We start from the raw sequence: 12,248 nt of genomic DNA, 5'->3' as shown, positions 1-12,248 counted from the left end.
GATAATTGAATCTACAAAAGCAAGAGAATATAGAGCAAAAGAGAAGAGGGTCCGGGTCAGAGCCTCGGAGGACACCCATAGTTAGTAGGTATAATCTGGAAGAAGACTCACGAAAAGAGACTGAGAAGGCATGGTCAGACAGCTAAGAAAAGTTCCAGAAGAGAGCAGCATCACAAAAACCTTGAAAAGAAAATGTCCAGAAGGAGAGTTATTGACAGTCCCAGAGGTTACAGAGAGGGCAAGAAGGGTGAGGATTAAGGAAAGATCATTAGATTCGACAATTAAGAGATCATTGGTCAATTCTAAAGGATTCATGATGGAAGATGTTCTCCACATCCAGAAAAAAGAACTGTGGATTCTGAATGCAGATTGAACCACACTGTTTCTACTTTTTGGCTGTTTTTTTTTTCTTTTCTGAGGTTTCCCCCTTGTGTTCTGATTCTTCTTTCACAATATGACTAATGCAGAAATATGTTTAATGTGATTGTACATATGTAACCTATATCAGATTGCTTTCTGTCTTGGGGAGGGAAGGAGAAAAATGTGGAACTCAAAATCTTATGAAAACAAATGTTGAAAACTATCTTTACATGTAACTGGAAAATAATAAATACTTTAATGATAATAAATAAATAAGAGATTCGTGGTAATTAGAAGAAAAGCAGAAATTTGAGGGAAAATTTTTGCAGCAAGTTTCTTGAATCAAAAGTCTCATTACTGGGGCAGCTAGGTGGCGAAGTGGATAGAGCACCGGCCCTGGAGTCAGGAGGACCTGGGTTCAAATCTGGCCTCAGACACTTAACACTTACTAGCTGTGTGACCCTGGGCAAGTCACTTCACCCCAATTGCCTCACCAAAAAAAAAAAAAGTCTCATTACTAAGATATATAGGGAACTGGTTTAGTTTATTCCTTAAGAGCCATTCTCCGACTGATAAATGGTCAAGGAATATGAATAGGCAGTTTTCAGAGGAAGAAATCCAACCTATCAGTAGCTATAAGAAAAAAAACCCTCTAAATCACTAATAATTAGAGAACTACAAATTAAGATAACTATGAGGTTCGACTTCACACCCATTAGACAGACAAAGATGATAAAAAAAGGAAAATGACAAATGCTGGAGGGGCTGTAGGAAAACAGGTACCTTAATACACTGTTGGTGGAGCTATGAACTGATTTAAGCCATTCTGGAAAATGATTTGGAACTATGCTCAAAAAGCTGTTATGCTCTTTTTACCCTTTGGCCTGGTGATACTGCTACTGGGTCTATACCACAAAGAGATAAAAGAAAGAGGAAACCGTCTCAAAGGTATAAAAGTATAGCAGCTCTTTTTGTAGTGGCAAAGGACTGGAAATGAAAGGGGAGTCCATCCATTGGGGAATGGCTGAACAAGTTATGGCATATGAATATGATGGAATCCTATTGTGCTTTAAGAAATGATGAAAGGGATGGTTTCAGAGAAACCTGAGAAGACTTGAATGAACTGATGCAGAGTGAAGTGAACAGTACAAAGAGAATAATTTATACAATAACTACAGTATTATAAAGATAAACAACCTTGAAAGCCTTAGGAACTCTGATCAACACAATGACCTACCATGATTCCAAAGGGTTTCATCATAATTCCTTGATGAAACGTGGTCCATATAGAGAGATGATGGACTTAGAGTGTAGATTGAGGCATTTTTTGTGGGGTTTGGGGATTGAGGGGATATGGCCAATGAGGGAATTTGTTTTACTTTAGCTTGGGATCTTCCTTCCCCCATTAATGAATTGTGATAAGAAATTTAGCTTGAACCTTAGAGATTCATCTTCATAACTATAATAATATCCAAGGTACAGATGGATATAATTCTTGCTCATTGCCCCCCCTATTTTTGAGAAGAGCAGAGTGGTCAAGCTTCTGGCCCCAAGCTCCTGCTTCTCCTCCTGGCAAAGATTAGTCTCCTTGGGAGAAGGGTGGAGGGCAAAGAGGCCTCTCTTTGAGCCACACAATGACACCCCCATGCTACATGTGAAGAACAGCATCGTTACACTTAATTATACATCTTGGTAACAGTTTTATTTTTCTTGATTTCTCTGGGGTGGGGAAAAGGGGTAATAGAGAGTAGAGAAGAGGGAGAGATTATACCTAAAAAGAAAATAGGGGCAGCTAGGCGGCACAGTGGATAGAGCACCAGCCCTGGAGTCAGGAGTACCTGAGTTCAAATCCGGCCTCAGACACTTGACACTTACTAGCTGTGTGACCCTGGGCAAGTCACGTAACCCCAATTGCCTCACTAAATAAAAAAAAAAGAAAATAGAATAAAAAAGAAATCCTAAAAAAAAGATCATTGGTGATTTTGGAAAGAGCAGTTTTCTATTTAATGATGAGGTCAAAAGCCATATTGCAGAGGGTTTAGAATAAAATGAGAGAAGAGGAATTGGAGTCACACAAAGAAGACAGCTTTCCCAAGGAGTTTAGCCATGAAAGGAAGGTGAAATATAGGAGGATGGAGACTGACAGGATTAAGTAATGGTCAAAGGTTAGGGGAATATGGATGTATTTGTAGGGAGCAGGGAAGGAGCCAGGAGATAGGGAGAGATGGAAGAATAGAGAGTGGGGGTGATTGTGGGACTGATCTGCTAAAGAAGAAGGAGATGGATGGGATGAAGTGAATGTAGAGAAGACAGAAGTTAAGTATTAAGGTGAGATTCTTAGCTGAGACTGTATAGGGAGGGCAGGGAAAAGGTGAATAGAATGCCGCCAACCTAACTCAATTTGTAAAAGGAGAGCAATCCAGTGGTTTGCCAGCCCCTTTTGCAGGCCAGCTGGCAGGAGGCTGTGGGCCTATTTAATAGCTAAACAGAAGAAAAACCTGTTGATTAGACAGGTAATCTGGGCAGTCTCACCATAAAGAGGAAGAACACTTCCCCAGAGTAGAGTAGGACAGAAAGCAGCAGCAAAGAACAAAACTTCTGCAGATGACAGCCGTGGGGTTGGGAAGGGAGTTGGGGGGCATTGATTTGGGGGGGGGGGGTAATGCTGCTAAAGGCAGAACTGTATATTTAAGTAGGATGAATTTCCAGCCAAAACATTAGGCAGATCCCTATCTAGGAGTGTACATTTTCTGGGGATCTGCTCCTTTTTTCCACTGATGTGTGAAGAGCTCCCCATTGGTGATGGGGGGCATGGTGGGGGGGAAGGGGGCCCTTGAAAATGAGTTTACCCAATGGTTTTCCCCATTGTTTACTATTCTGTCTCATTTACTTTGCCATTTGATTTATGTTTCCCGCATGGTTTGTTGGTAGAGAATGCAAATGAGAGTGAAGGAAACAGATCTTTGAGTTCCAATTTTCTGAGATGTCAAAACTCTGCTTTTGATTTTTGTGATCTGGAACTTTTGCTTTTTCTAGAAATATTTCCCGTAGTAGAGTAGAAATATAGTTGTTTTGTTGAAAGAACATATAAAATAATGAAAATGTTTTGAGATTATATGACCTAAAGTTTAAATTTTGAAATAAAATAGAAGCAGTTAAATATTATTTTACAAAAAAAGAAAGTGAATGAGTTAGTCATGGAAAAATAATTTCAATACTCAATTTCACTTAGTTTTTGCTACTGATTTATTACACTTATTAATTTAACACAACACTAATACAATATAGACATTCCTTAATTTAAGTAAACCCATGTTATAATACTTTAGGACAGAATCCATCAACTGTTCCATTCTTTTAATTCTTTACAACATTCAGAAAAACTCAGCACCACAAGGGTGAGCCATTTAAAAGGAAGCAGACCACAACAACCAACAACAAGCACCCCCGCCAACAATCAAAATTAATCACAAATACTACTTTTCACTCTATACAAATACAATTAATTATTAACTTTATGTCAATATAAGTGTATACTTTTACATGCATGCTTAAAGTTTATTTATGTAAAATTGACTTTCAGAATTGAACAAAAGTGAAAACTTTGTTGATATTTCCAGAGACAGTCCTTGGACAGTCCTCGTTTGAACAATATTTTTCGCATCATGGATGGATGAAAATATTTACATTGACTTCCAAATCTTTCTAGTACAGTCTGAGACAACTCCTCTGGTTTAAGCAGTCAAAAATGTGGAGGGATAGGGTGTTCTTCGATGTATAAGGTTATGAATGGTCTGTATGCTAAAAGCTAGTGGTTACAGGTGGAAAATCGGAGACTTGAATGTGTTTCCCCTCTTCTGAATGTTGGATGCCTAAAGAGAGAGTCCAGCCATTGAAGCTTGCATGCTCTGCTTTCAGGTTCTTGAATGTCAAGTGGAGCCAGCAAGAAATTCCAGAGAACCAACATAGCAAAGTCTCTGTGTGAATGTGTTAACTTACTACTGGTTCAATTTTGCTTCCCCATCTCTCCTCTTTTTTCCCTGTCTTTCACCACTCAGTGAAGTAATTCCACTTTGAGAAATATTTCTCTTGTGTTCTGCACATGCACAAAGCTCTGTCTCCTTTCTCCTTCCCCTCCCCCTTGCAACTCTGGCCTGTGCAATTCTTGTCCATGTCTTCCCATCCATCTCCCATAGAGGATCTACTGGGGCCCAAGCCCTTCCTATGGGTCTTTTTCCATTCAGTGGGTACCAGGGCAGTATTCTTGCCCCTTTACCTCAGGAGGTGTTGGCCTCAGGAAAATCATTCTCTCTGCCCCACTTCTTTCTCAGTCTCTTTCCCTCTCTGCTCCATTTGTAAGCAAATGGCACCTTAATCGTGGTGAGAAACACAAGGGTAGTACTTATTACTTATATATGTGTGTACATAGAGATATAGATAGATAGAATAGATAGATAGAATCACATTTATGTCACACAAACACAAGAGTAGTGTTTATACACCACTATCACAATATCAAGGAAAAGGAACACCATTAATTTGCAAGTGAAGTTAGCCATAATAAAGAACCCTCAAACCTCCAATGCTCTCATGAGTGCCCAGAAATCATCTTCAGAATCATCACAGAGGTCATTATGCACTTTCTGTAATTAAATCTGCCTGAATGAGCTTATTCACGCTGAGGTGGAAGGGGTTCCCAGGAATAGTTGTATTTTAAAATAAGATACAGGAAGAGGGCAATGCCCAACTCAAAATAACACAGCCATAGTGGTGGGACTTCAGATATTGTGCCTGGCTCATGGTAATGATATTTTTTAGACGGGGCAGGGAAGGGGTAGGGAGGTTGCCTTTCCCTATACCCTTCATGTGACACCATGTAGGTGACCACCTACTGTATTTTCACATAAAATCAGCCCATCATGGAAATTTTTTGACTGATGTTAATAAATGGAAGGGAAAAGTAAGACTCCATTGTCTGTGATTGCAGCAGCAGTAAGACAGACAGAGGAACCATACCCTGCTATGTTATTCATACTTGCCAATCGCAAATCATTCCCATTTTCATTTCCATTAAACTTTTGGTGATAGTAGAAGAGAGAACAATTGAAAATAGGAACATTTCCTGTCAATTATTAGGAGGACTGGGTTTTTTAAAGAAATCGCATAAAAGATTCTTTATTATCTCTATTTTTGATACTTTTTTCATACAAAGAGAATAATATGATTTGCATCTGTATGGCAGAGCAGAGACGCAGATGGCATAATTTGGTGTCCATCACATGAGTACAAAGTGAGAAAAGTTAGAAGTGTCATCCACAGTCCATGAAGGATTTGGGTCCTAAAAGTTACAGTGTTAGTCACTCTCACTTTTTTTTTTTTCAAAAGCAAGATAGTTCATTTTAAGGGTACATGTTATTGTCAGGGTAGGTGTCATAGATGAAGGAAATGTTTCTGTGCCCATAGCTTTATCTTCCACCTCCTGACCTTTATTTATACAAGCTATTCTTGGGATGCCCTCCTTCCTCACCTCTCCCTAACTTGGCTTGAGGCTCAGCTCAGATGTCTGTCACCTCCAGGTGTAGGTGTCCTCCCCAAGAACACTCATTCACATTTACTCTGTAAATATGTATTTGTATTGAATTATCTATGTATATGTTGCCTCCTTAAGAAAAATGTAAGCTCTTTGAGGCTAGGGAGTAGCTAACTTTTGTATTTACAATATGCAGAGCCCAGCCCAGCCCTCGGCCCATAGTAGATGCTTATTAAATGTTTATTGATGACCTCAAAGGTCCCTTCTAGCTCTACAATTCTCTGATTCTAGAGGAAGTGGTTAGTGTGAGATAGTGACATCAGGCATCCAGAAATCTGCCTTGGCATTCCAGATCTGTCAGGTACTAGCCATGTGCCTGCAGACAAATTGTTTCCCTTCACTCAACCACCATTTCTTCATTTGTGATACAGACACTACCTGCCTCGTGGGGCAGTTAGTAGGAAAATGCTTTTTAATGCTTGAAGCACTATAGAAATGTGAATTATATAAACTTCTTTGAAAAGCAATATTCCTGAAAATGCATCTTTCTATACATCGAGTTTTAAATTTTCAGTGTTATATTGATTTCATTCCCTTACTCCTCCCCTTTCTATAACGATGCATGTCTCCATGTACTAAATGTTTTCTCTCTAGAATTTAGAAAGTTTTAGAATATCAAGTTTTCACTCACAAGAATACAACACATACACACACATACATACAAACATGCAAGAATGCTTGACTGGACAAGAACCTTCTCTTAAATATCCCAAATATGTTTCAAAATGAGTAATTCAGAGTTATACTCCTCCCCACCATTCCTAGCTACACATACACTTGGAAAAGGCTTGATGCCTGCCCTCTTTAACTGATAACAGATGAGGCACTATCATCTTCCTTCTTCCCACCATACCCAGTGAGCAAGGTCACACTAATTTCAGAGACCTGGGTGCTCCCAGTGGCTGAAGCAAGGCCTGTGGCCAGATTTCTGGTGACAGTTGAACGCCTAGGACACTTGTACTTGAAACAAAAGATTTGTGTTTTAAAATGCTGCCGGAAAGTTTTGCTCAGCCAGTAAAGAGCAAAGGGGTTTACACAGGAATTGCTAAAAGCCAGTGCCCGAGAGAAAATGGTGGCCACAAGATGAAGGGTAGAAGAATCAATGGAGGAACGGTAAGTAAAGGACCGATAGAGATAAAGGATATGATTAGGCAGCCAGCAGACAGCAAAAAACCCCACCAGCACCAGCACTGTCTTGGCAACTCTCTTGCGGGATTCAATCTGTGAAGCAAAGGAAGACAAAAGAAGAAAGGTCATTTAGCAGGTTAGGACAAACAGAACATTTGGGGTACTTAAAACAAAACAAACAAAACAATGCCACATTTCTACAGTAGCCTTCCCTCTCAGAGCATCAGTTGCTTCATCTGTAAAATGGAGATTATACCTGCCCTTCCTATCAGACAGGCATGCTGCTAAGAAAGCATTTGGCAAACTTTAATGCACTATATGCAAAGGTGGATTCTTATGTTACTATTCGATGGCTCCCCTCTCTGAGCATTGTCACTTTGATGGCTGTCCTAGTCTCTGCTTCCAGTTTCATAAAGTCTTTTTTTTTTTTTTGTGGGGCAGTGGGGGTTAAGTGACACTTGCCCAAGGTCACACAGCTAGTAAGTGTCAAGTGTCTGAGGCTGGATTTGAACTCAGGAACTCCTGAATCCGGGGCCAGTGCTTTATCCACTGTGCCACCTAGCCGCCCCCGTTTCATAAAGTCTTAATCACTAAATGATGGGACATCGCACTGTCTAGCTCAGCTTTGGACCCTCTGGTAGTGTTAGCTCTGATTCATGCATACCTGCTTACGGGCATGTTCTTGGTCTTCGGCGGGTATTTCAACGGTGCTTTTGTAGAGAGCTTTGGCAATCAGAACATAGTAGACAGAAATGACCGAAAGGGGAATAATGTAGAAGACCAAGAAGCAGAGGAGAGAATGAGCCTCTTGCCTGCTCTTTTCGGAAACAGGATAGGGGGCACAGGCTTCAAAAGACTCATTTTTTTCAGGATTATAGAAAGGATATAAATCGGAGAATACAGCCTCTGGGATAGCAAGAACCATGGAGAGGATCCAAATACAGGCAACTTTGCCACAGGTCTTCAAGAAGGCATCAGAGGCTGGCAGTTCCAGGGGCTTCACTATTGCCTTGTATCTGCAAGAGTAACCAGAGGCAGAGAGTCCGAAACAAGAGCAGAAAAGTTCTGTGGCCTGGTGACCATACCATACCATACCATACCATACCATACCATACCATACCATACCATACCATACCATACCATACCATACCATACCATACCATACCATACCATACAAGACAGTCTGAGACATTGCAATGCAGCAAATGACTCAGCACACTTTGCTTAGGTGCTAAGGGATAGGAAGTTTACTGTCCTCAAGGTGCACACGGTCTAGCAGAAGGATAGGGCACCACCACAAGTTACTAAAATATATCATATGGGAGAGAGGAAGAAGGGAAGGAGAGAATTTGGAACTAAAAATTTCTATAAAAAAAGAATGTTAAATATAACCTATTTAAAATTCTTACCTTTTTAGGGAGGGGGCAGTAAGGGAGGGAGAAAGAAAATTTGGAACTCAAAAAATTATTAAATGAATGTTAAAAATTGTCTTTACATGTAATTGGAAAAATACTATTGAAATCAACTCAAATCAAATGAGCATGAAAAGTTGAAAAAATGTAAAAAACCCCAAGTAGATACATTCAAAAGATGTCCTATAATATTGCTAACAGCATTGGATTTGAAGGCCAGGGCTTCAGGTTTTCACACCAGGCCTGACACCAGCTAGCTGTCATGGACAAGCTACTTCCGCTCTCTGGGCCACATTTTCTGAATCTGTCAAATGAGTGTTGGAGTAGACCAAGGCTTCTTAACCTTTTTGTGGGTACCAGCCCCCTTTGGCAATCTGGAGCCTGTAGACCTCTTCTCAGAACAGGATTGGGAAGGAAACCAATTATACTGAAAGCAAATTCTGAAACGATTTCTTCAAAAAGAGTGCATGGACCCCAGGCTAAGAACCCCTGCATAGACAATCTCTCAGGTCACCTCCAGCTTTAAATCCTAAGATCCTGAGTTCAAAGGGAATTCTCACTGAGCTTGAGAGCTACAAGGGCCCTTAAACATTTTTCAGGTCAACCCCTCTTTTTTAAACAGATCTGCAAACTGGGGCCCAGCATGGAGAAGTGACCTGCCTAGAGTCACATAACTAGCTTGAGGCAGACAAGGTCTGCTGGCTCTAAACCCAGTGGGTTTTTTTCTACCACATTAGGGCAACCTCCCACTCAGATCAATAGGATCTCAGAGATGAGCTACCACCATTTAGCAGCTGGCTGATCCGATTTGGATTGCTAGTTCCTAAATAGATCACATGTCAATTTTTTTTCTTGTAGCAGAAATTTTTTTTCTTATACCCATTATGTGAGGTATTCTGAGTATAGGATTCTAGAGCCTTACATATATTTCCTCTTTTGTGAGGCCAATAGTAAGTTCTTAGTGTGCTGATTTCTGTGTGGTAGTAACTCAGATGTGTAACCTTTCTCTGAAAGGCTATCTTTCGGTGGGGTCAAAGGATATCCTTTCTCTGGGCCCAGAGGATGTCGTAAGGCATCCCTCCCATCCCAGATGGGTGAAGTGATAGGACAAGGGTAAGTTTTACCTTGCCTGTGAGTGGGAATTCATCTGCCTAGTCCCATTTGTATCACAGTTGGGATGGCAGAAGCTGAAAGGCCTTGTGTCAAGGTGTGCAGCTGGCACACCCCTCCTGTTGCTTTCCTCCTTTTCATCTGGCAGCTAAAGAGATAAGCCCTGAGTGAGTGATTCTCCAAATTTGATATGAGCCCCCTTGCCAAAAGAATAAGAGAAGGAAAGGTTTTCCTGTTTCTGTGATTCAGGAGGGCACATTCTTAGCCATTGTAGTCCTAGGAAGCTATTCCTGTGGGGCCCATTGGGCATTGCTGACTTGTGAGTTTCTCATGGGCTTTTCAATTTCAGTTACCATTTAATTCTCATTTTTTTCTGTGCTCTAAGAGGAGAATGCTTACAGAACAAATACATAAATACACATGGCAAAGACCATTCTAACACTTACCAATCTCAATCTTACCATGAGGGAATGTCCTTTCCATCAGTTGCTAAAGGTCAAAATGGATGAATTTATTTCTGCAAGACCTAAAATGTTATTGACCAGCTCCAGAGAAAACAAATAGAAGTAAGCCATGACATTACCTAGCACTCCCAGGAAGCCCCAAACCTCCCTGCTTTATTGCCAGAAATGACAGCTTGGCTGCTTGATTAATTGCAACCTAATCAGATGCAAACATCTGTATGTTAAAGCCTCCTCTCAATGGTCAATTTCCCACCTGTGCTGGTATCTTGGCATTGTCTCCTCTGTGCCACTAGGCTGCACTAATGTATAAGGTACGGCTGTTCAGGGGCACCTTAAGCCAGATACCTTGATGCACCACAGAAAAGACATAATTTTCAGTACTGCTGCAGACCATTATCCTTCTGGGGAAATCTTTCCCCTCTGTACATGCTATCATTCTGTGAGAAATCATTTCTGAAAAGGTAATTTTTGACCTCTTCCTAGATTTTCCACCAGTAATTTGAAGTTTAGAGCTTTTAAAAACTTTTGTTATCCTAACATGAAACCAAAGCACAAACACCTAAGTCCAAGTCAAAACCTTTCCTTCTTCCCCCATAACTTTCCTCCCCTGATAGACATGAGAGAGAGAGAGAAAAACCCACCTGTCAGCGCTGAGGATAGTTAGTGTGAACACCGACACGCCGACTGAAGTGAGCTGGATGAAAGAGAGAAGCTTGCAACCGAGTCTCCCGAACAACCAGGTATCCGCAACATACTGGGTCGCGTCCACTGGCACACATGTTATAAGAAGCAAGAGATCTCCAAAAGCCAAGCTGGTGATAAAAATGTTTGGAACTGTTTGCATGGACTTGATCTTGAAAAAGACTTTGATGAGAACAGCATTTCCAAGGAGACCCACTGAAATGATCACGGAATAAGTCAAAAAAATGGTACACAGGATCCGGGATCCTATGGATCTGTCTTCAGTCTTTCCATCATCCGTAGTATCATTGAAAATACTAGATGCTGATGGTGCTGTATCATTTGTGATCAAATGGAAAGTCTGGTTAGGTGAATTGAGCTGTCCTTGAGACATTTCTTCCAACAGAGACTTTAGTCTTTAATGTGTCTTCTGCTCAGTTCAAATACGAGTTGATCAGTACATCAAATGCCTACATCAAGCAATAAGGGGATTATAGGAATAGAACTGGATCTAGTAGACTGTATGGAAAGAGAATTCAAGACATCTGAATACAGTAACTCATTTCTTTCAGTTTTGTGTCTCCCAGCATGCTTGGCTAATGCTCACCGTTCAGGCACTGAAGAGTGTGGGAGGTGGAGGAGTTTTATTGGTGTTTCAGTGACAGAGGGATAGGGAGGGGTTGGGGGGGGAAATGTTCTGTAGTTCCTTATTCTTCCCTGTTGGGGAAGTCTTATGAATAACCAGATAACATTTTTAAAAACCACTTTTTTATTGGAGAAGCTCTATTTCCTCATGTAGCCAGTTTTTAAAAACTGCATAGATATTGTAAGAAATGTTTTCTCACTAGAATAGAGCTCATTTATTTACATGCAATTAGAGTGGTCGCTAGAGTTTTCTCTTAAGTAACAACAAAGCATGTGGGGGCCCCGGTGGCACCAACTTGAATTCACTTTCCTAGGTTTAATATGAAAGAGACTCTGACGCCAAAGAGCACATCATTCATAACTTCCATTTACATAGATCAAGAACCTATGATTTCATCGGTATTCAGAATTCCCTGCAGATTACAACCTGATTGAGAGACTTACCCACAGGTCACGTAGCTAATAAATGGCAGAAATGAGATTTGAACCCCACATCTTCCAGATTCTAAGTTTAGACCTTTAACCACCATAGCACACTTCCCTGCATTGTGGATGCTTCTATGACCAAAAGGATCCAGGTATACTTTTTGGTTGAGAGTTTTGCTATATGTCATAGGATCATAAAGGTAGAGCCAGAAGAGACCTTAGTTAGAAAACATCAAATCCCAAACCCCAAATCTTAGTAGATGAGAACAGCCCAGAGAGATTTAATAACTTGCCCAAAGTCAACTAAGTTATAAGCAAATGAGCCAGAATTCGAACCCTGATCCTCTGACTAAATCCTATGTGCTTTCCATTACACTATCTTGTCTTCTCCTAGGGTGCCATCAGCTACTCCTTTTGTAAGCAGACAGTTCA

General features: G+C 40.7%; 1 protein-coding gene across 2 annotated transcripts; it reads right to left on the bottom strand.

Annotated features, from left to right (window-relative positions):
* Positions 1-3,588: 3,588 nt before the first annotated feature.
* Positions 3,589-11,341, bottom strand: BRS3 (bombesin receptor subtype 3). 2 transcript variants are annotated; one of them, XM_043974237.1, is made up of 4 exons: positions 10,706-11,341; positions 7,743-8,094; positions 6,836-7,171; positions 3,589-4,730 (listed from the first exon to the last, which is right to left on the bottom strand). In XM_043974237.1, exons 1-4 carry the CDS (start codon positions 11,137-11,139, stop codon positions 4,638-4,640), a joined length of 1,215 nt encoding a protein of 404 aa, XP_043830172.1. In that variant the 5' UTR covers positions 11,140-11,341; the 3' UTR covers positions 3,589-4,637. The 2 variants fall into 2 exon arrangements, with proteins under 2 accessions (XP_043830172.1, XP_043830171.1); XM_043974236.1 differs by having other exon boundaries at positions 3,589-7,171.
* Between the last annotated feature and the right edge of the window lie 907 nt (positions 11,342-12,248).

Source organism: Dromiciops gliroides, chromosome X, assembly GCF_019393635.1.
Source record: "Dromiciops gliroides isolate mDroGli1 chromosome X, mDroGli1.pri, whole genome shotgun sequence".
In the NCBI taxonomy this organism is placed as follows: domain Eukaryota; kingdom Metazoa; phylum Chordata; class Mammalia; order Microbiotheria; family Microbiotheriidae; genus Dromiciops; species Dromiciops gliroides.
This window is presented reverse-complemented; position numbering and strand designations above follow the sequence as displayed.